Below are 24,566 nucleotides of genomic sequence, written 5' to 3'. Positions count from 1 at the left end.
GACAGACATTTTGCGTTGGCCACAGTGAAAGAACCCCCCCCCCCCCCCAAAAAATCTCACATTCTACAGTTAACTGGAAAATGCTGGACAGAAGCTGTGACATTTTTCAGAACTAGACAGTGTACCACTTGAATTTACAAAACCTCTTCCATTATTATCAAAAGTGATGGTGACATTTTTTTTTTTTCCATTTATTATGAGAGGCTACCGAGTCACAGCACACATTAAATACAATTAGGTGGAAAGAAAGATGCGTTTTCATTTCTCGCCTCAGCCAGTTATCGTCTCAGGATGTAATTAACCAAAGGAAAAAGAGAAGAGATGTTTGCTCTCTGCTGACAGACACACATAAATATAAGAGAACAAAAAGCGCAGTTACTCCTTGCCCTGATGCTTCGACTGGCAGCAGACACAGTGACAGTTATAAGAGACAGATGTAGAGCGAAATAGTGAGACGGATGCAAGCGCTCAGGTGTGTGTCGGTTGACAATAACATCGACAATCACAATGAAGAACATGGAGAAAGCAACAAAAACATGGTCGCTGGTTAACACTGCATGTTTGAGATCCCATGTACGACAACTGAGGCTAGAAACTTAAATAATTTCTTTTGCATTGTCCAGTGGGTCGTGCTCTGACCCGAAAAAGTACCAGTTTCCCAGATGATGGCGTGCGAAGGGGCGTCCAATTGTGGAGGGGCAGCATGAGGGGGGAGTAGTGGCATCGAGTGGTACATTATATGTGACAAATCTGAAGAAACAAGGAGTCAGGGTGAAATCCAGTAGAGGAAGGGGTGTTATTACACAGTTTATGGGGCTGAGGATGTGTTGGGGCTGCCACTGCGTCTCGCATAGCCGAGGGATCAGGGAAGGATCGCGATTCATTTGGCTTTGATTTCCGTGTAGTTGCTGCCATCATCCCCCCTCCCTGAGGCCCCCTCCCTGGACCTGGCCCCGATAAACTCCAGAGCAGCGTAATTCAGCTCTTGCCTCTCCAGTCCTGCCATAGAGCCCACAGGTTGATAATCCCCGTCTTCTCCCTGCAGACAGAAGGACCGATGAGCGGCACAAACCACTGGCAAGGTGCCGGCGACACCTCAGATGATGGAGGAGCGCGACAGACCACATATAGAAAAAGTGTTAGTGGTTACTGGTCGACAACTGACAAGTAGACTGAGATGTTTCCTGTTAGTTTGGCAATTTGTGTTAGCGATGAGGCAGCCATGCAGAAGGCAGATTCGGAAACAAACGGCAGTGTACAGAACACAGAAGCTGATATGCGAGGAGATGCATCTGTCACTGAGGCTTGTGCTTTTAATGGGGATTTGTTTAGGAACCTTACCGTAGTCTCCTCTAGAATGGAGTTAAACTTTGAGCCCAACAGCTCTGTCTTAAGCTGTGCAAGAGTTAGGGGAGAGAGAAACAGACAGAAAAACGCAGAGAAGCGATGAAAGCAAGAGAAAACAGTGTTTGGAAAGGTCATGGTTGGAGCTACTGGACTTCTGGTGGGAGAGACTCCTCCTGTTGCCTCGTTTTCAGAGGTCAAAATGGGGTCTCATAATTCACAACTTGTTCATTACACAAAACTGTAACCCCAAACAATCTGAGAATGGTCGTCCAACCCATCCTCCATCATAATCATAATCATTAACATTAGCATGTCTCACCACTTTCTTCCTCAGATTTTGTTTGTCCTTCTTGACTGCGCTGTAGTACAAAGCAGGGTTCTCCAGGACCACGTCCTGCCTAGGGTTGCCATTCTCTCTGGGGGACGGAGTCACATAATCAGACTCGGTCTCGACTGCCACTAACGCAGGGCGACACGCCAAGCCTGGGCATCCATTTTAAAACAACAAGCTCTGTAAGGTTAAGCTGGAGGCCAACTGTGGGTGTGAGTGACGTGGTTATTTTATGGGTTTAGTCGCTGAGCTCACACCCACTTCAGGGGTGATTTGTCAGAGAAAGCTTGCAAATTTGGGGGTCCAAATATGCCTTGAGGCTAAAATAAAGCACCTTGGTTAAGAGGGCTACCTGGGTTTTATTTAGCACAGCAGGTCAAGGATACAGAAGCAGTGAGAGAGCAGGGAATCGAGCCTGCAAAATATAAGGTTAGTCCAGCTTGCTAACCCACTCTCCAGGGCAGCCAATGTGGATGTTCAAGGGAAGGATTTCAACAGGTACTTGTCGTGGCAAAGAAAGTGCTAAATTGCTCTGGAGAAATGATTCTCACGTCCACATCAATCCCACATTCACTCATTTACAATGTGCAACAATGTGTTTTAGAATGGATGACTAGGCTTAAGTGTTTCCTTGGATTTCAGAACATGCTTAGTGAGGAAAATGACCACTTCTGCCTCGCATCGGCCTCTACATTAGTTTGTCATTTATACTCACTTCTTGTTGTTGTGGCCAACGTATCTCACTGCTGCAATGATGAAGGCTATAACCGCCACGCCCCCGATGGTGCCAACTATGACTGCCATCATGTACTTTTCTGAAAACAAAGGTGATCAAGATTAAAAACAAGAGCATTCAAGTTGATTATTCAACTATTGTTCAATATTGAACTACACATAGAAAACTTGTGCACCTAGCCAACAAGTTGACACCATATGGGGGAAAAGAAGAGCATAAGAAAGAGGAAGACAATATTTTAGAACTTCAAATTAAGGGATTGTTCACTTAATCACAGCATGATTGCTCAATCAATGAGGAGACAATAGTAGGAAGGAGAAATGTGGAATAAGCAGGAGAAGAATGTTTTACTGTAAAACTTCAATTAAAAGGCCAGTCCCTTTTACTAGCCCGGTGTGACAAATATACACTTGTCTCAATTAGATGCCTGGTCTTTTTAAATATAAAGTCTTCAGATGTGTCCATTCTTCGATGACCCTGTAAGTTATTCATATTCCTTTGGCACCTAAGGGTCCTCACATCAAAAGACCATTGATTTAATCACATAAAAGCCCAGGCTATTAATTGAAGTTTGCAGTATCCTAATATTAATTTCTAAAAACACAAATAACCATTTATACTGTCCATCATATTTTTATGAAAACTGCTGCAGTGTCCACAAAACATGCATGTTCAGAAAGGGCCGATCACTCTGCTGCTGGTATTGCTGCTTGCAGCTTTCTTGAGAACCGCTCATCCAAACTACTTCACAGTGTGCTTCATTGGGTCCTGAGCAATACACCTGCCATGACATAGTTGCATCCCGAGCAGTGCTGTAGTACACGCCCGACTACTTCTGGGGAACAAAGGCGTTCATTCTGAAAGTTACCTCACTGCGGCTTTAAATGTTTGAGTTTGCTTCAATGTAACATCTCCGGTTTCTCTTTCTTCATCTGTTCCTGAATGTATCGTAGTGAGAGCAAGCTGTACCCAGCATGCCATTCAGCAGTCTAACAGTTAATAGGGGTCCCCTCTCAATACACTCCACAGTGTGTAAAAACACACCTCTAATAAATATGTCCTTTAGATCTCAAGAGCTTGCACTCAACACTGCACTTCCCTTGGTCCTCAGCAATACACCCGAGTGTGAAGTGGATCGGATGTTATAGAGAAAGTCGAAGGACAGATGCAGATAAATACAGAGATTCCTGCCATTTTAGTCAGATGAATTTCAAGGATAAGACTGACATTAACATAGACTTACTTATTATCATGACCCCATTAATCCCATGAAGAGACCAAAAACAAATGTCTGTCTCAGTCTCAATCCAACAAGAGCAAAAACTTTTACAAAACAAAGTCATGTAAAAATGAAAAGCAGCACATAATCTTACAAAGCAGCTAACAAGGATACTATGGAGTACACTGAAAGGGAACCTAAATAAGGTTAATTCAGTCAAGGTCAAATCAGTCAAACCAGACAAAACACCAGCGACAGATAACAGCCACAAACAAAGGCCTTTCTCTGCATAGTGTAGAACCAACTACATTCTTTCCTGTTTAAGATGTATATCTTTAAAATTAAACTTCAAATATATAGTTACATTTAAGCTGCACACTCTGGGCACTGTTGTTTTTGGCAAACGCTACTCAAACAGGAGGAAACTGCATTTGTTGGGGACTATTTACTGCTGTGGATCAATACACAATTGATTAACTTACGGCAGCAGGACAGCGTATAAAAGATCAGCTCAAAATAAAGTGTCCATGTTCTTGGTAATGAAGAATCATGTGGTCTTTTCATGGGATGTGTTGCCAAGGAAAATGTAGAATATCACCTGACTTATCCTTTAAATTTTACAATAGTGTCACATTAGTTTAAATAAGGATAGACAGTAGAACACAGAGAATGCAATTAGACAGATGACAAAGAGAAGGCAGAGGCAGGAGGAAATTCTCAAATGATTTTATCAAGCATCACTACAGGTAAAGTTCTGGTGTACAGTTAGTCTGAACTCACTCTCCTGCTGCAGCTCCAGGAGTACGCTCTCTCTTCCATACATGTTGGAGATGCTGCAGTGGACGTTGACGGCAGGGCCGCCGTTGTCGACCCGCTCGCCTTTCTCCCGCAGCTTGATCATACCCGTGGAGGTGTGTCCGTCTGTGTGCGTGTAGAAGTTGTACCGGCCGTCTGTTTCGTTGATAGTGATGTTCAGGTCGGGCAGGTAGAACTCGATGGTGGGCTCAGGGTTTCCTGTTGCCATGCAGACACACTGGACGCCCTCCCTCACCACTGTGCACTTTGACTCCTCCAGAAGGACCGGGGCATCTATTGAAGGAGGCAGCAGAGAGTAAAAAGCTAAAATGCAGCAATGGATTTGAATATATGAATCTGAAACAATCATATTTTGGTCTGGACAAGTGTTTCTCACATAAGAAAAACTTGTTTACTCAATGAAAGTATGATATTTTTAGTGTTTTTATGATCCTTTTGGCCTGCAGATCATCATCAATCTTCTTTTTTACACTATACCACTGGGTGAATTGCAGGACAGTGAAGCACTCACACTCAACAGTGATGTTGAAGGAGCTGCTGGCTCTTCCATGCTCGTTCTCGGCCAGGCAGCGGTATTGTCCGTCTCCCTGTGGTGTGATCTCTGCAATCTCCAGCACTGACAGCTCATCGGCAGTGATGGTGCCCACCAGCTCTCCGTCCTTCAGCCAGGTGAGGGTTGGGGCTGGGCTGCCCTGGGTGCTACAGTGCAGAGACAACGTTGTTCCCTCTAGTACCGTCATAGAGTCGTTTACCAGGGGCTCTCGGGGAGGGTCTGCAAAAAAATATAGTGAGATTAATTTTGTTTGTTTGAGAAAAATGTCTGTTTATCATTTACAAAGTTCTAGAATATACAGTGTATCCTCCTTTAACACGAAGGACCCAAAGTGTTGTTAAACTGGCAATAACTGATTTTTTCTTTGGCCACTTGAGGGCAGCAAAAACAAACTGCGAGCACAACACTGACATGTTATCACTCAACAGCTGATTCACACATCACAGCAGTTACAGAGCAACCAACCTCTAACAGCTCCTGAGGGAAATATCTATCACTTAAAGGGACAGTTCACCTCAAAATCTAAAATACAGATTTTTCCTCTTACCTGTTGTGCTGTTTATCAGTCTAGATTGTTTTGGTGTGAGTTGCCCAGTGTTGGCGATATCGGCCATAGAGATGTCTACCTTCTCTCCAATATAATGGAAGTAGATGGTGCTTGGCTTGTGGTGACTACAGTGCCAAAAAATAAATCTGAAAAACTCAACAGCAATGTCTCTTTCCAGAAATCACAACCTGGTTACTCAAGATAATCCACAGACTTTGTTGTGAGCAGTTTCATGTAGGAACTATTTTCTTTCTACCAAACTACACCCCTCAGCCATATCACCACATTGAAGGAGGCGTGCATCTATTCATGGATGAGACGCTTGTGCTCGTGACAGCACAGATTGCAAACATTAACGGCGTCCTCCTCGGCTGAGCTGTAACGTCAGCTAGCTCTGTAGTGCTAGGTGGGCAAGCAGTAGATGCACACTTCCTTCTGTGCAGTGATACAGTTGGTGGGTGTTGTTCCATCGAAAGAAAATAGCTCCCACATTAAACTGCTCACAACAAGGTCTGTGAATTATCTTGAGTAACCAGGTTCAGTTTTCAAAATGTTTTTCTTTAAGCACCACAAGCCGAATGCCATCTACTTCAATTATATTGGAGAGAAGGCAGACATCTCTACGGCCGATACCCCCAACACACCAAAATAATCTAGAGTGATAAATAGCACTACAGGTAAGAGAAAAAATACATAGTTTTGATTTTTGGGGTGAACTGTCCATTTAAGCTTCTACGTGCTATGCTCACCAGCTAGTTGCTAAGTGTGTGGTTTTGCTGTCTGATGGTGAACAAGACGTGGGCAGTGTGTTTTTGGAGCTTTTTGTTGAAAACAGCTGCTGCTACATCAGGAAAGGACACCATGAGGGCTGTTAGAGTGAAACAAATCAGTAAATTTACAGGTCGGACAGCTAAACAATGTGCTGAAACTCACTATAAAGCTCCGTAAAGATTTGGGTGATAACCCTCTGTTGCTTCATCACTGTGAGCAATCTCCTCATAATTGTTTTCACATGTTCATTTGATACGTTGTTATAATAAAAATGACCCTTTAATGTTGAGCATCCTACAAAGGGAGTCTGAGTATAAAATATATGTTTTAATGAGTGCATTATTAGCTTGGGCAGAGATTTCTGGCTCTCAAAACACACAACTTCTCCAACCTACTCACACTTTCACTGTTTAAGTGGAAGCACTCATGAGCTGTGTCCCAGTTCCAGACTACATATCAATGATCAGCAGATTTTGAATACATAGTGTCTTCACACAGGAAAAACAAAAGTAGACTCAATCTTTATTTTTCCGCCTTTGCCTCCTTGTGGCTCTGAAGCTCTGCATTGCATTTTGAAGAAAGGATAGTTTGGAAAAGACTGAGCATCTGTATGAACAGCATCTAAAGGGATGATCTGAGACAGATCTATGAATGTTTTTTATTTGTACCCTGTTGAAATCTGTTGTAGCTTAATCCAGGCCGACAACAGCTGCTGTCTTTTATAGATACGTGAGCTGCAAATTTCTAAGAGCCACATTGATAGCCTACAGAGGGTGAGTATTTGATACTCAAAACATTTTCAGTGGACTATTCCTTTACTGTTTCTGATGGGAGAATTTAAGCTGATTGTAAACTCATTTTAGGTCATCATCTGAACTCACAAATGCAAATCAATGCAACTTGCTGCATCCCAGTTCCCTACTACATACTAACTGAACACAGCATGTATACAGCCTCACAGACTTACACTTGACGGCCAGGTACATTGAGGTGTTCATGATGCCGTAGCCATTGTCCCCGACGCAGGTGTAGATTCCCTCCTGCGCTGGCGTAATATCGTCCAGGGAGAGGGAGACGTTGGACGCCGTGTCCCAAAGCAGCTCCTGGTCTCCGAACATCCAGGAAATCCTAGGAGGAGGGTTACTGTCCACCTCGCAGTGCAGCGTCACAGAGCTGCCCTCCATCACCTCAGAGGACACGTTCACCCACACAGAGCGTGGAGCGTCTGGGAGAGAAAGTAAGGCAGAGAATTTAATGTCCCACAGCTCAGGTGTCTGGACAACACTGGATGGCTGCCTCTTGAAAAAATATGGATTGATCTGAATCACATTTAGCAACATGTAGAGAGGCAAGGTCCCTCCCCCTTCAGGTGGACCACCATGAGACCTTATTTCCAAATATATGTTTGGAATTGAATGTCTCCTGTTCTGTTTGAATTGTGATTGTGAAAGATCATTTATCAAGTCAAGGAAGTCATAGTTTTTCATAAACCTGTAAAGTCTTAAAAGAAAGACTACACAAGTCGCGAATGTGACATCATTACTTCCTCTCTCGCTGAAACTATGATGCCTGTGGGTTTCAAACTGGGACGTAGTCACGCGGGCAAAAAGTCTCACTCCTTCTTTTGTTTCCTGGCTGATAAAAAGACCGGGAGTCAATGAACACAACACATCAGGTCAGATAACATTACGTTTGTGCTAAATGACACTACAACAAACTGCGTCTTTCTGAACTTGCAAAATTATCTTTAAACACGATACTTTTCAACCGGCTCTGTATCATAACAATATGGGTAATGTGTGTAAATGATCTGTGGTAAACTACCCTCCATTTAACCAGCCAGCAGAGCTCCCTGCTCATTCCTAGCTCAAACACAAAGCACGTCACCCAGTAAATTTTTGCTGGCTCTGGGTTTGTTGCTCAAACTACAGATACGTATTTCCACATTTTCATATGCCCGCCACTACAGACACGAAAAGAGGGCCACTCCTCTCCCTCTTTTTCTCAGATCAAACGGTAAAACTAAGCAGCGCTGATCGAATATGAACCAACCTTCTGTCACTGTATTGCCTATAAATCGCCTTAAACCTTTTAAGAAACATATTTTAACTTATTGTTTAACTGCAAAATGAGATTGTTTATTACCAGATGGCCACCATATTGTTTCCTACGGAAAAACGGAGAAGCTCTCATTATGTCGCCCACCAGCGGGAGCATTTATTGGTCCAGTGTGGAGCAGTGCATTCTGGTGGTTTCAGGTGTTCTACCTCTTGATCTAAAGCAAATGCCACAGCCCTTTTCCTCTGTTTTCTCTGGTCAAGTAGCTACAATGTCAAAAGTATTGTGTCCTTCTCCTGAATAGTCAAATTTTACGAGAAGACTGTCTTTTCAGCATTAAAATACTTCTTCAAACTGACAAACATCCTGTAGTTCATGGCACAATTCAAATGGGCTAAAAAAAATGTTGTCTTCCACGGCTGACTACCGTACATATTCTCTCCAAAATACCACTCCATGGGGGACACAGGAAGCGGAGGGACTTTGCCTCTCTATAACTCAGTTAAATGTAGGACAGCAATATGTGCATGCATGATGCAAACACTAAAGAGAATATGTTCCAGCTTGGGCAACCACTGAGAAATCTGCTTGATAGAAATTCATTACTGCTGTTGGGACTCTAGTATGGCATGTCAGACACAAGTCCCTTTGAGACTATGGATAAAAGTGGAAAAGTTTCATTACTATTTATTGGCCTATTGTGAGAAGTGCTTTTCTAACTTACACTTGATGTCCAGAGAGATGAGCCTCTCGTAGACCAGTGTGGTGTTGGGGAAGTAGACCCTGCAGCCCAGCAGCTGCCCGTTGTGCATGGGTCTGGGTGTGAAGGTGAGGGTGCTGGAGAGCACCGCTGTGTTGCTCTCCTCCAGATAGTCGGAGCTGAACTCTGGGTCAGGCAGGTAGTCGGTGTACATCCACTGGATCTCTGGAGTCATGTCGGGGCAGTTGTCTGGAGCGTAGCACGTCAGCTCCAGACTCTCATCGCTGACGATCTCCTCTGGGACGTCGATGTTGGGTTGATCTGGTGGAGAGGAAATTGCTGGATGATTTAACAATAATAAGAGGAACTTCATTTGTAAAGCAGCATTCTGTCTTCATGCGGAGATGCAAGAGATCAAGGCTAAGCAAAAATACTGTAGTAACCTTAAAAATTCCAAAACAATGACACAAATTAAAAAGGAAAAAAGGATTAAAATGACAAAGAACCAAACATATAAAAGCTGTAAAAGGAAGGTTATCCCAAATAAGAAGCCAAATTAAATGGCAAAGGTTTTCAAAAAAATTCTGAAAGACTATTTTCAGCCTTTTCAGCTGGTGATTTAAGTCATAACTCAAATAATTATTACATTTACTATCACTGATTTCACATATTTGTGTCTGGTTTATTGGTTGGGCTGCGTGATGTGGAGAAAACCAAATATAATACATCTCATTATTGATATTTTGACAGTTGGATTGAAGGGTATACTATTGGTGCTTTCACAAATTATTTACACAGTGAGATTTTTGATAAATAATCATCAGTAATGTGAATATAAAGAATAGGTGGATAAAGAAAAATAAAAGAACAACTAGAACAGTCTGGTAAGTTCACAAAATTACATCACTTTACTGTAATGCAGCCTTTAAAACCAGGAGAAGACAACACTTTAGATAAACAATTTTTTTTTTAAATCTAAGACTATATCTAGTGTCACAACAATGATATAATATTAATTTCTATTAATTTCTGTTTTAATTTTATATGCATGAAAAAATACATAACAACGACTAACAATATTGATATATTGCCCTATTTATCGTTACAATTGAATGTGTGTTCCACTCTGATCAGTGACTTACCCAAAACTTTGAGCTCAGAGAAGTCTGGGTACGTATACATGTTGGCGCCACCAAGGTCAGCACGAAAGTAGTATCTTCCTGAGTGCTCTGTGCCAACGTTGTTGATGAGCAGAGTGCAGTTCCTTTGATGCAGGTCACCCAGCAGCTTGGTGCGGCCCTTGTAGCTCTCGTGTACGACATCCGTGCGTGATTTGAAGACAACAGGAGGGAAGAGTTGAGGGTACGGCTGGCCGAAGTACCAGATACCGTGAGTGCCACGGTACGGCCTGATGCCGGACGGATACATGAAGGTGCATGGGATGACCACGCAGGAGTTTGTCATGGCCGAGATGTCCCGGGGTACCCAAACATTCCACTGGCAACTGGCATCTGAGAGGAGATCAGAGACATAGTGTGAGTTTATTGCACTGATAGTGTGACAGTGGAAGAATATATCTACTATCAAAGAAGGAATGAGGTAGAGGGATTTATTACCATTGATGATCAACAGCAGTGGTAAGAGCAGCTCCAAACACCACATGGTCTCTGCTCAACGCTGAACCATAGACCTCTGCAACACATAACATCCTGTCAGTTACAGCACACGCATCACCAAGAGAAAAAAACCTGAAATATCTTGTTTACAGCATTGGTGCTGCTGAGTGAGTCAGACACTACATTTACCTCTCAGAATCACACCGATTCCTCAAAATGTTTCTGAGATTGAACAGTTTCTGGGCTTTGACTAAGGCATCGTACCCCAAATTACACCAAAAACCTTTTTAAATAGAACTCTGAAAACCACAAAGAAGAACAAAACAGCTTTAACTCCAGGACTATGCATTTTAAATGGTTTAAAAATCCCAAAGGTTGTACAATTTGCTCAGCCCACAGAGGAACATCTAGTCTTTTGACTGAATCACTGATCACCAAGATTGGAGTCAGGCGATGTTGGCATGACAAAAGGGGATATATATACCTCTGCAATATGAAACATTTTTGTACAATTGCCAAAAAGCAATTCCAACTTCATATTTTTATAACATCACAGATGGCTCTGTATCAGTATTCATCCGAGCACAATAGCTCATTTCATGCCCCTGATGAAACAAAACTGATATAACACCGCAGCCGTGATTCAAAGACATATTTATCTACAAAAACATCACAATGCACTAATTTTCTCCCTTAACAACAGGTAGGAAAACAACACACATCATTATATCAGTCGTTTGTTTTGTGAAATCCTTTTGTCTTACATCATTAACATTATTAAGAAACTGATAAAATGATATACGTCTGGTTTTCACCCACTGTTCAGTAGCACATTATGGACTAAATAACTGGATGAAATGACAGAAATGCTGCATGTTTCAGTGCCAAATAAACAAAACACCATCAGAGATGTCCCTTTGCTATAGATGGTGAGGAAACTGAAATTCCTTTAACATCAGATGCTCTTCACTGAGATAGAATTAGATGATAGTTACTATTCACAGCTTAAATTAGCTATTTGTTGGAGGAGGATAATTTAGCAGAAATGAATAATAATATAATGATAACAATAATAAATTTAATTTATAAAGCACTTTTCATGTAAGAACAATCTCAAAGTGCTACAGCACACAGTAAAAAGGTAGATCATTAAAACATTATAAAAACAAATCCAAAGAGTCCTAGGCTGAGTCAAAAGCTTCTTTATAAAGGAAAGTCTTTAAGCCTCTCTTAAAGGCATCCACTGTCTGTGGGGCTCTGAGGTGGCCGGGTAGGGAGTTCCACGAGGGGCAGCAGAACAGAAGGCATGGTCCCCCATAGTGCGGAGCTCGGTTCCGGGGAGGTGGAGAAGGTATTGGTTTTGGGAGCGTAGATTACGGGTTGAAGCTTGCTGGGTGAGTAATTCATTGAGATAATCCAGGGCATTTCCATGGATACACTGATGGGTGATGAGAGCAAGTTTGTAGTTGACTCTGGCGGAGATGGGGAGCCACGGAGTACGGGTTTGATCTGCTCGTGTTTTCTGACTTTCATCAGGATCCTAGCAGCACTGTCCTGAATAAGTTGTAATTTTTGCAGACTTTTGCCAGGAATTCCAATTAGAGACAGAGGTGAAGATGAAGATGGTAGAGCAGTTGAAGGGGTTGGGTCAGTCTTGAGATACAGCTGAGTGTCATCGGCGTAGGAGTGGAAAGAAATCCCGCACTGTCTGATGACACGGCCAAGGGAAAGCATTTATATAATGAATAAAGGTGGGCCAAAGACAGATCCTTGAGGGACACCGCACGAAACGGGGAGGGTTTGGGATCTTGCAGCTCCCAAGCTGACGAACTGTGTCCTCCCAGAGAGGTAAGAAGTGAACCAGTCCAAGGAGGAGTTTTAGAGTCCAATATCATCACGGAGGTGTTTGAGTCCAATAAATGAATTACAATAAGTGTGTTTTCCTTTGTGTATAATCACCTGAAAATAAGAATCATTGTGTTTTTGTGACCTTAGAGTGAGCCTAGGACTGGGCAATATAGACAAAAATTCATATCTATGTATTTATAGGGGATAAGCAATATGTCGCTCCGTACTTTCTACAAAATGGGCTACATGTTCAGTTGCAAGTCAAAGCCACATTTAAAATGTCTCAAGCACTTTTATAAAAAACAGACTGTGATCAAAATAAAATGCAAAGACGGGGATTATTCCCCCGTTTCGTAAATATACAGCTGCACAACATGTACGTGAAAAATTATATAAAATAAATAGCAGGGCTATATGTTAACTTTTTTTTGCATAACATGCAAGTATAAAAGTTTCAAGGCAGCCTAAATACAATGTAGTTTGAAACAGTTAAAAATCTTTGCAGGGGAACTTTAACAAGTCATTTTCTATGGCCTTTCAAATGAATCTAAAGCTGTAAAATGATTTAAATCTTTTTTATTTATTTAGGCTATTAATCCTTTTAATGCACAGAGCATCAACAGAAAGGCAGAGGGAAGGAAGGAGCGAGAGATACTTTGTCCTCGTTAAATACGTCTTGTATAGAAACGTGTGTGTTGTGGCTGCATTTTTTAAACACATCTGTCACCTGCATCCAGGCGTTGTCTCCATGTCACAAAACAGACTACAACTACCAAGAAGAACGGCAACGCGCTATGATCCACCTCACACACAAACTAGCAGCGCAGCGATGAATTGCACATGTGCTGCTGTAATTTCATTCATCTCACAGACTGATTTAGTGTAGCTTGTGCAACATATAGACCACTGTCTCACTGTGTCTCTCTGAGTGTTGCTGGAGAACTTGTGAGTGAGTGAGTGGGGCGGAGCTGTGCGGAGAGTGTGAGAGAGAAGAGATGCACACTGGAATGCATTAAGTTGAGCCTATATCCATATAAACAGTGATGTCTAAATTTATATCTAGCTTGAAAATATCTCGTACATAGTCGTTATATCGCCCAACCCTAATTGAGCCATTTTTATCTACACAGGGAGCGGGTCCCCACCTATGGAGATCCCCATGTTACACCGCCATGTTTCTACAGTAGCCCAGAATGGACAAATCAAACAATGGCTCTGAATAGGGCAATTCACATTTTCACGTTTTTGTGTCGGCCACAGTAGTTAGTCGCACCTCCACGACAAGCAGTGCCAGAAAAATACTGATTTGCACCGTGAAACTACTCTATTCAGTGTTTTTACCTTTTTTTTTTTAATTGTGTTTATCACTGGTTCTGTTTGTTTGGGAGAGGAAGTGACCTCTGCAGTGATTCAGCTCGTGAAACTCACTGAAGGAATTCTATCGGGGAGAAGTTTTAGCTAGTTGCAGTCTGCAGTCCTCACCAATAAATGCCACTAAATCTCCCTAAATCTTACACACGGGACCAGGGGCGTAAATATAGACAGTCCAGACAGTGCGGTTGCACCGGGGAGGGGCCCGACTGCCACCTGGAAATACGCCTGTGTTTAAAGTTGAATATTATTAGCAAACAATATGTGATAAAAACACATGTATAAAAATAAACTTGGCAGGGATTGTGCAGGAGAGCTAAGAAACTCGAGGGGGCTCATGGTGAAAACCTTCCCTCTAGAATTACATATCTATTATAACACAAATAGTATTCCTCTACTGAACATGAGAACATATCAGATTAAGAATTTGAGTAGCTACTCATAGATACTGCAATACATTGAAAACAAATAGCTAATTTAAGCTGTGAATAGTAACTATTATATCCAATTCATCTCAGTGAAGAGCATCTGATGTTAAAGGAATTTCAGTTTCCTCACCACCTACAGCAAGGGCACATTTCTGATGGTGTTTTGTTTATTTGGCACTGAAACATGCAGTATTTCTGTCACTTCAGCCAGTTATCTAGTCCATAACGTGGTCCATAATGTGCTACTGAACAGTGGGTGAAAACCAGAATATCATTTTATCAGTTTCTTATTCTGTAAATAATGATAAAAGATATTTTGCGGCTCCAGACAGATTATCTTTCTGGGCCACAAATGGCTCTTCTGGTAGTAAACACTGCTGACCCTTGCTCTAGCAGTTTAAATATTATTTTGAGCTATAGTTGAAAATATAATTTGAATAGACTGACTTCATTCTCAATCTCATTTTGAAAACTGTTAACTGAGCATGTTTTGTGTCAAAGCAATAAAAATAGTTATTCATGGTCTGGTCTACATATAGGATTGCTGTGTGAACTTTGAAAAGAAACTAAAATTAAAAGTTCTTATAAAAAAGAAATTGTGCTGTGCCTTGTGTCTGTGCTTTCACCTTGAAACGCTGATGGTTAGAAAGAGACAGAAGCTCTGCAACACAGCTCGTCAGCAGCTCCACTAGAGGGTGTTCGCTCACACCCAGACACCTCGACAGCCTTCTTCTCTGTAGAGAGAGAGAAAAAACAAACAAACTCAAACTAGTGACATCAGCATCATCAGACGATGACATCACTCCCAGCCCCCTCGCTCTCACGGGGCCGTAGTAAGTGACACAAACTCAGCGTCAGCCAGCACCTGTTTGCTCCCCCTCAGTGGAGTCACTCATTACGGCCGCCGTACGTAAGCCCGTCCAATGAATGACACTCACTGTTGGCTGAGCTCTGACACAACACCAAACCCCAGCCACCACACATCATGTCATCAGCACATTACTGACACTATCTGTGCTGTGCTAGGAATAAATCAGGGGAAGAAGGGACAGATAACGATATTCAGTGATGACAAAACAAATACCACTGCATTTATTTAAAAACTAGCACCAGAGACGCACATAAATCATTTAGTATCACAGCTGCATTTTATTCCAAAATCACACCATGGGTGGTTTTACTCATGAGATATCTTTAAATGTCTTTTTGTGATGGGATTCTTCTGTTGGTTTTCTCTTGTCGTGTCTCTCTGTTTAAAGTCTGGAATGTAAACTCTCAGTTTTAGATCCACATAGAGGCACATATAGACACTGTATGTTGTAGGACATTTTTATATACATATATACATCTATTTTTCCCTTCATTTTAATAGCTCTGTTTATTCTTTACCCATCTTTGTCCATGTTTTTAGCTTTATGTCGTTTTCTATCCTCCTGTTCATTGCTCTTGGAGCTGTGTTTAAGTATTTTAAGAGAAACTTAAATCTGGAGTGAATTTCCTTATATCTGGACATGTACCTGGAGAATAAAGCAGATTTGGACTCTGAGCCGTTACCAATCAAGCTAGTATATCAACCTGAGTTTCAACAGCCGTAAAACAGTAACCATAAATATCAATAACGGACAGGGATTTAACAACACTTAAATGTCTCTATGTAAATTTTAAAAAGCAATTTAAGCAAGATTACGAGTGTACTGAATCACATCCGTGCTGATATTCAGTCAAACAGTTCAACCTTGATATTGCTTTTATACAGCAGTTTTGCAAGCACTATTTATTAGTTAAAAGTCCAGTGTGTAAAATTAGGAGGGATATAGTGGCATCTAGCCAGGAGGATTGCAGATTGCAACCAGCTGAAACTTCTCCTGGTAAGAATTCCTTCATTATTCATTGTTCAGGAGGTTTTTACAAGGAGCTGGATTATCTCCTCCTCTCTGAAACAAACTGACCCGGTGATGTGAGCCAGTGAAAACACTGAAGAAAACAGTTTCACATTACAAATCAGGGTTGTTGCAGATGGGATTCTAACTATGATGGCTAGTGGCCAGTGTTTGGTTTGTCCACTCAGAGCTACTGTACACTCGAAAAAATGTTTAATGGAGTAAGTTGATAACACTTAAAATACAGTGTTAGTTTTTCAGTGTAAAAAAATATGTTTTTTACTTTAAAGTGTTTAAGTCGGTTGACAACTAATTTTAAGAAGTTGGTCCAATTTGGGGCGTCGGTGGCTTGGTGGATAGAGCAGGTGCCCCATGTACAAGGCCATTGTTGCAGTGGCCCGGGTTCGACTCCAGCCTGTGGCCCTTTGCTGCATGTCATTTCCTCTCTCTCTCCCCTCTTCACGCTTCACTGTCCTATCAATTAAAGGCAAAAAAAAAAAAAAACGCCCAAAAAAATATCTTTAAAGAAGTTGGTACAATTTAAAAATTACATTTAACATTTTTGAGTAGGATCGAATTAAAATAAATAAATTAGAATGTCTCAAATAAAATAATTTGACCACTAAATATCAAAACAAATAAATATTAAGTTTAAGTTTAAGTTCAACTTAATTAAACCTTTCAAGGTCAAAGCAAATCTGGTGTGTTGTACTAAACTAATTGAGTTTGTCAGATTACAAAAGATAAATAGGACTGACTCAATAATGCCAGAGTTGGAACTACTTAAAAAGAGGCATGCCAATTGTTACCTTAATTTTTTTTTTAAGTTGAACCTTTGGATTTTTTTTTTTGGACCTTGGGATTGTAAGAACATGGTGGTGCAACATGGCGATCTCCATAAGGAGGACAAGGACCCGCCCCCTGTGTAGATAGAAACAGCTCACTCTAAGGTGACAAATACACAAGGATTGTTTTTTTCAGGTGATTACACACAAAATAAAACATGCTTATTATATCATCTTCCATTTCTGCCAATATATCCCCCTAAATCCTACACACTGGACCTCTAACGGTAAGAGCGAGTGTTAATTTGATCATTTATTTGGCTCCGCTGACCAAAATAGTTCCACACTTGGACTGGGACTGGACTGATGCCAAGCAACACATAAACTTTCCTTTGCGTAGGTGTGCATGTCACTGCAGGCTGGCGTCTTTGTATCATGTACATTTATCTGTATGTTTCCATTTATTGTGCATCCAGAATCTGTTGACAGTCGCTTTGGTGGCAAACGTACGAGTGATCTCGTACTATTAATGGTAAATGTAATTCACAGTGATACATGCATAGTTAAAAGTCCCAGCTGTTATACTCTGTATCAGCACTCCTGTAATGCCTCTTGCTCAGTCAAATTACTTCATCAGAAGTGTCTGTTGTAATTTATGTTGAGGCGCTGTAAGGCTATATCACTGTCTGTCTCAGAGGCACATGCAACAGGTGTAAGAGTGAGTGAAGTGTAAATGTGGGATTTGTCCAGCCACTGTGGTTGGAGGAAGCTCTTGATGTCTTGGGTCTTAAAATTAGTTTGGTCTTTGAATTATTTTAGTCATTTAAACTAAAAAAAACCCTTAACATTTGCATGTAAACCAAGAAAAATATTCCCCCTGAATTACATAAAAGTACTGCGCATTACAAGGATTTTAAAATAAATACACAACTTCCATAGTTAGCTGTAATGGGTAGTGCAACTTTGATTTTACATATACAGCATGCCGGCACTGTGCTGCTGCTGCTTCAGAGGAACAGGTCGAGTTTAGTGGCTGTCATAGCCTTCTTACTTCTGTCAAAAAGGTGAACTAAGAAAGAGAAAACATAAAGCGCTGCTTCCTGCTTCAAAACGGAATGAGAATAAAATCATTTTTACACCATGTTGCACTATAAACTCCTATTCAGTGACGAGACACAAATACATTCCAGCCGATCGTTTCAATGATAAAAATATAACAATAATAATGAGACAAGAACAATCTGTACCTCTACAGTCAAATCAAACTGCTTTGCTCCCTCTGATTAATCACTAATGATGATTAATGATACATCACCACTTCCCCAACTGATGTTTCCTCCTTATTTTTAGTCATTCACTTAGCATTGACTGCTGACACAGTAATATTTGAGACTGTTAATTTAATCATCATCATTTAATGTTAAGATGTTCACGATGACATTTGCTGTGATGTGTATTAAACATGTGCAGGCTGAAAGAAGGTAATAATAGAGCAGCACCAGCAAATATTGTAATCCATCTGTTTACACTCAGCGTTATGTGATGTCACTGCTTCATGTATTATTTTAAAGTCTTCATATTTTCAACATGCTAACTGCAGCGTTATCTTTTATTTTCGATGTACTTAAAGAAGCCTGTGACTGTTTCAGTGCTATGTAATTAAAAATATATATTACTGTCACGATGACTGTTACTTGTGCAGTTGGTGTAGAATTAATACATGCAGAAGTAGAAGCAGAGGATTTAGCCTCATGCCGCAGCAGCCGGCGCGTGCAGATGGCAGGCCTAAGAGTGGATTGTGTATTAAAGCTTCGTGGTTAACACGTCCCAACATCCCCCGGAGAACCCACCACCAATATTAGCCTTGTTGGTGGAGGGAAGTGAAGAAATGCTGTTGTTTTTGACATTGCAAGAGACCACGGATTTGTCACGCTGCTCATCGTGCACCAAACGGTCACAAATTCATAGATTTCGGAACACTTACAGCTGCTCTCTATTCACCAATTTGCTGCTGCTCTATAAACCTGCAATAACAATGGGGTTTTTTCTTGTCACTTGAGGAGGCGGAACCTTTTTAAGTCGATATGGTGAATCATCATCAAGCAGCTACAGAGCAACACCATCATTTAATTCATTAGAAGGTGTGTTTCTGGCGACCTGATGCAAATCCAGCATTCATTTTCTATTAGCGAGGGGTGTAATGCTATTTGTTTAAGTACCGCAACACACTTATGATGCACATGGTTAAGTTGTGGCTCATTTCGAAGGTTATGTAACTGGTGGCAAGTTTACATACATTAGTCAACCACAACTATAAAATGGCTGCCTTTCCATCTTTGCTAGTTAACAGTTAGCTAGCTTAAGACTGGGAAAAAAATACTTTAATTCACAGTGCTGCTCCAAGGCTACTGCCCACAGCAACTGGCAACTTTTAAGGTGGAATGTTTTCTTGCATGTCACTCAATGCATGAGGTGACATCATGAATCAATCAACACACCTTAAATGTTCATATGACAACTTTGACAATTGTCTCTCTTGCATGATGACAGGATCAAATGCTTATAAAATGCGTATGAATTTAAACTGCAAATATTTTATTGCCTTAAAAGTTGCAGAGCGTCATTCTGGTGCACTCCAGGTCTCTGCCACATCCTGAAGGGAATATCCGTCTTTGTAGTTGCTAAATGCTCCACCAAGTTCACCAGCTAATCTCTAACTGTGTCTGTCTGCTGTTTGGTGATGCTACAGTGAGGTTTTTAGAGCTTTTTTGCTGTTTGCTGTGGCTGAAAACAATGCCATGAGAGCTGTAAGAGTGAATCAAAACAGTAACAGATACACTATGAGTTAAAACTCGCAATATATCTCCTCGAAGCAGGGGGGAGCTGTAGATTTAGGTGATAATTCTCTGTAGGATCATCTACGATACAAATGACCCTTTTCTCATTTGATATATTGTTTCAAAAACATCGATTTCAGCTGCGTTGAAAGTAAACATTGAATTATATTGACAGAGGCCACATTTCGAGACGTCTTGGCCTATAATGACACAACTGTTGGCTGTGACAGTCCTAACTTTTCTCCAGTGTTGCGTCAAGCTCCACCATCTGCACTGCAACAAAAGGCCGAGCGCCGGGCGAGTGAGTCCGAGCAGGGAGGCCGTGCATCAGCAACGGTAGGAGAGAATGGAGCCGAGCGGCCAGGCAGAGCCACTGACACCACCACCAGCCCCAACAACAACGGCCCCATTGATGGGGCAGACAAACGGCTGGCACAGCTCACACAGCATACGTGTGCACACTTAGACACAGACACACGAGACACGCACACACAACACTTGCCTCATACCAGCCTCAGCACCAGGCTCCTGCTCCCTCACAGTCCTGACTTCTTCTTCTTCCTGTTGCGTTTGTTCTCCCTGAGTCGGTCTTCTTGCTCTGAATCCTAGATGTCCGATTCTGTGGGAAAGGATAGAAAAAGGGAGATAAAGGGAGATGTTAGAGGGAGACAAGGGGAAGAGAGGGAGTCTGTGTGAGCTCTGGTTTACATGTGTCGTGGGCAGCTCTGAATATGCGTTCAGGCATTTCTGGAGCTGTTCTTTGGCCCACTCAGCATTCCTTTCCTTGGTTCCACCATGTCCCTGATCTGTCCCGTGCGTCTTAATGCCTTGAAATCTGGGCCTTGATCATACATCTGTCTGAGGTCAAAGCAAAGCATGTTGACATTAGTTGAACTCTTTCATGCTCACGGTGCCAGAGACGCAAGGGCAAATGCTGCACGCCGAAGGAACGATGACTCAATATCATTTTGAGTAAGGCTGCGTTAGAGCAACATACGGAGAGTAGGAGGAACATGGAACTTGTGAGATGAATATGCTTATGTAAATTACAGATTTACATTAGTTTGATACAGATTTTGATCTTAGAAAGGTTCATTTGTTTGAAATCAGCACCCAAACGAGCCAAAATCACGTGGTTAAACTCAGGAAAGGGTTTGAACCTGAAGCCATGTTTGAATGAATTTGAATTTCAGAAGTGAAAAAATAGGCCTCAGGGCACGATCATTGATCTTTACAGTCGTATGCAGATCAAATATTTTCCCTGCTGAAGAATGTCTGTGGGCGGGGAGCACAAGCATGGATCCACTCAGAAGTCTACGTAGTTTACATATAAGAGCAACAAAGGCATCTTGTCTTTCCAAGAGGCTCTTTTTTTTCCCACTCTCATTGTTACATGTCGGATGAGTCACTGTGTCCAAAAGCCTTTAGGCCACCGGCCAAGTGATGGCATCGAGCGAGCCTGCGGATAACCTCAAGGGAATCCCTCCGTAAACAGTCTGGAGAAGAGCTGAAGAGGAGAATGCTGCATTGACGCTCTGGAGCCACGTACAAACGAATACGCGGCATGCCATACCCCCCTACACACACATGCAGCATAAGGCAAGCCAACAGGCTCCTCAGTGTGGGGTGTGCAGATATGTGACCTTCCTCTGCGTCCCCTATGTGCTGTGTGTATGGTCAGATTGCTCCATTGTCCTGCTGGGACTATAGTCACTGTATAGACAGTATGTATACATTAAATGTGCGAGAGCAGACTGCGTGAGCGTCCAGTTGAACACAATCATGTCATGTTTGTTTCTCTTCCAAAAAAGGAAGCAAAAAGGCCAAGCTAAATGGCAAGAAAGAAACATGAAAAAGTATAAGACAAAGCTCAGGTTAGACTTGAGGACATGTAATCCAACAATACATCTGTCTTTTTTCTGCTTTGTGCAGAACCTCCTAATAACCTCCCTCTAATATCTCAGGTAATCAAACCTCAACATAATCACTTATTCCACATCACGCTTCAGGGATACAGTTGCTATCTGAACAATCAGCTCTGCTAAATCAGGCCACGACACCTTTTATGAGTCATTTTACAATATTGAAATTGCTCACACAAACCAAAAGGCTCACACAAGCAGTCGACTGTGCCAAGAAGAACATTTTCATTGTGAATATCGCCTGCAGCCCATGTACAAGAGCTTCGCCGTGGCTCTTGGACAGAGGGGGGAAAAAAGAATGGGAACCTTGTATGCAGAACACTGCCCATTGTGCGAGGCACAAACTGGAGGAATTTTTTTTCCGGAACAGGCCCGCTCACAGCTTGCGCTTTGCCGTTTGCCTGTGACGCGGGTTTGTCCACCACAAGCTAAGGCCCCCACTAAAATACCCAGAGGAGCAGATGGTCTTAAAACATGACTGCACCCCCTCCCACACATGCCGCGCTGAGCTGTGATGAGCACAGCTCAACACACACACACACACACACACACACACACATGCACACAAGACACAAACATAAACACGGAGACATGCCAATATCCAGTCACACAGTCTGTCCAAGGTACTGCACAGTGTGCTGGCATAAATAAAAGATTCAGATCGGACTTTGAGGTAGAGATAGAAAAAAATATTGTTGTTTGCCTCTTACAGTAGATACTTTTTAAAAGTATAAAGTGTGTAAAGCACCTCTATATTTATTTTTCATTCCCATAATGTATGTGGCATTTTAGTGTTTAACACTTTTTATCTTTAGTACGCATATCTGTTGTTGTATCTGCTGCTGTGACAGCTGAGTTGTTCAAGGAAGTGTTTGGAAGTGTTGTTTTTTATGAGACAGTGAAACTCCAAATGTGACTTCAGGATGTCAAGAGTGTTTCTTGTTGGTATTTGCATGGGTCTGTGGGTGTGTCTCACTCCCTGCTACACATTTTTTGTGTATTTTCTATTTTACATTACTCCAGTTTGGTTTGAACTACAAATCATTATGCATTTTTTTCCATTTCAAAATAAAACCTTAAGCGATAGATCCAATTTTAGAAGTGTTTCACCAAGAGTACATGATGTGAGCATGATAGTAGAGTGAGCTTCAGTTGGCAGATCACCAACATAACAAGAGACCAGGAGCACCAATAGCTTATTTCCACCGTTTCTACCTGGCAAACCCAGTGACTCTGGCAATCCCCGGTCCAGTGGGCAGATGGCGAGCCACAGGCCTCCTCTCTCATTAGAGCGCTCTCCCTTCCGCTCTGAACAAAAGGGGGCGACAAACAGAGCCGTCACCTGTTCGGCCACACAGAAGAATAAAGCGTGGCTCCGTCCCAGCGCTCACTAAAATCCTCCACTTGACTTGCTGTCCTAAACCAGGACAGCGAGTCAAAATCTGGCATTTGATTTTGGTGAAATTTGGAAGGATGACACATTTTTGTACTGAAACAGTAACGGTGGGAGGCTCTGTCGTTCTTGATGGAACAATGCATGATGAATATTATTGCACTGCTACTCAATGTATCATGAATAAAAAGCTGAAAGTCTAATTGGATGGAGAAACTTGCTACACATGTCCATGGATTCATTGATTAGTCTAAAGGGGAGGGTATAATTAAAGGTCAGAATCTGAAACTCAAATTTGTCACCATGATGTGATTTAGCCTAGGCTGGAGGGATTATGCTTTTTGGCCCTTGATCTAGCTCAAAATTCACCAACAGGGCTATAATTATGAATTAAAATGACACAGCTCCACCACTATTACTTTGGTTTTTCTAAAACACTTGTGATCCCCTTTTTCAAACTGCAAGCCTGCGACTTTTTCTCTATAAATTTGCAGATGCAATGACACACTGTGGCTTCTGACGGAGACATAAAAAAAAGAAATCTTTCATTCGTTTTCATAATGCAGAGCACTGCTGTTAAATCACTTGTAAAAATGTTTTGGTTAGCTCTGTAATCAGAGGCTCTTCTACCTGGCATCAGATGTCTGTTTGGATGTGGTAATACGCTCTGGTAATTACAGGAACGGCTCATCGCTAATGGCACAGGCAGCGAAATCTGTCCAGTAATGATTGGCTGGGCTTTTATCGGCCCCCGCTAACAGCGAACGCACGCACACACACTCACTCACTCACTCATGTGTCCACACTTACACATCATCACAAATGTTCACTCAAGCACGCATTCATTAAGGCACACACACACACACACACACACACTTATTCATTACCTAACTCCGTCTAAGTTGTGACTCATCCAACTCTTTCACTTGCTCTTCCATGAATGCTCATGCAAACAAGCACACACTCACCCTGACTGTAGGTGTTTGACCTTAAGGAACAAAAATAACAGAATGATAGTTAGGAAGAGAGAAATAAAGATAGACCCTCGAGGATATGAATTCATACCAGAGCATCATAAACACCCCACTGCTGCTGCTCACTTGTGTAGAGAAAGCGCAGGACATGATCAGAAGTTATTGATGATCAGCATTTGTCTCCCATTAGAGTCCTTCCTTCCTTTATCTGCACAAATTTGCACCCCTGTCCTTTCTTACTGAAAAAAATCTCCAATTCCAAAAGCTCCCAAGGTCATAAAAAATACCAAATCAGAATACCCTGCAGCTGCTCACCTGTGTAGGTGACCTCCAAGCGTTCAGTAGCTCCCGTGTGACCAGCCTTCCCTCTAAACTCACATGCAAAGCGTCACACCAGCCCGTTGCCAGCAAGACCTCTCGCCACTCTCTGTACC

At 41.9% G+C, this 24,566-nt stretch overlaps 1 protein-coding gene across 1 annotated transcript; it reads right to left on the bottom strand.

The window, feature by feature from the left end:
• mag (myelin associated glycoprotein) lies at nt 1–24,566 on the bottom strand. Its single transcript, XM_050046572.1, has 13 exons — nt 24,448–24,566; nt 20,353–20,462; nt 14,968–15,075; nt 10,695–10,770; nt 10,221–10,589; nt 9,103–9,399; nt 7,288–7,545; nt 4,961–5,221; nt 4,414–4,722; nt 2,394–2,493; nt 1,667–1,763; nt 1,342–1,395; nt 1–1,039 (listed from the first exon to the last, which is right to left on the bottom strand). Exons 4-13 carry the CDS (start codon nt 10,738–10,740, stop codon nt 881–883), a joined length of 1,950 nt encoding a protein of 649 aa, XP_049902529.1. The 5' UTR covers nt 10,741–10,770; nt 14,968–15,075; nt 20,353–20,462; nt 24,448–24,566; the 3' UTR covers nt 1–880.

Source organism: Epinephelus moara, chromosome 6 (assembly GCF_006386435.1).
Source record: "Epinephelus moara isolate mb chromosome 6, YSFRI_EMoa_1.0, whole genome shotgun sequence".
Taxonomy (NCBI): Eukaryota; Metazoa; Chordata; class Actinopteri; order Perciformes; family Serranidae; genus Epinephelus; species Epinephelus moara.
This window is presented reverse-complemented; position numbering and strand designations above follow the sequence as displayed.

What these genes read in the sequence shown, in the direction of transcription:
- mag (XM_050046572.1), bottom strand. Translation starts at nt 10,740, where the DNA reads ATGTGGTGTTTGGAGCTGCTCTTACCACTGCTGTTGATCATCAATG. An exon ending in AATGTACCTGGCCGTCAAGT is followed by an intron (nt 5,222 to 7,287) that starts GTAAGTCTGTGA and finishes ATTTTTTTGCAG; the next exon opens with ACCCTCCCCGAGAGCCCCTG. An exon ending in AAAATCTGAGGAAGAAAGTG is followed by an intron (nt 1,396 to 1,666) that starts GTGAGACATGCT and finishes ACTCTTGCACAG; the next exon opens with CTTAAGACAGAGCTGTTGGG.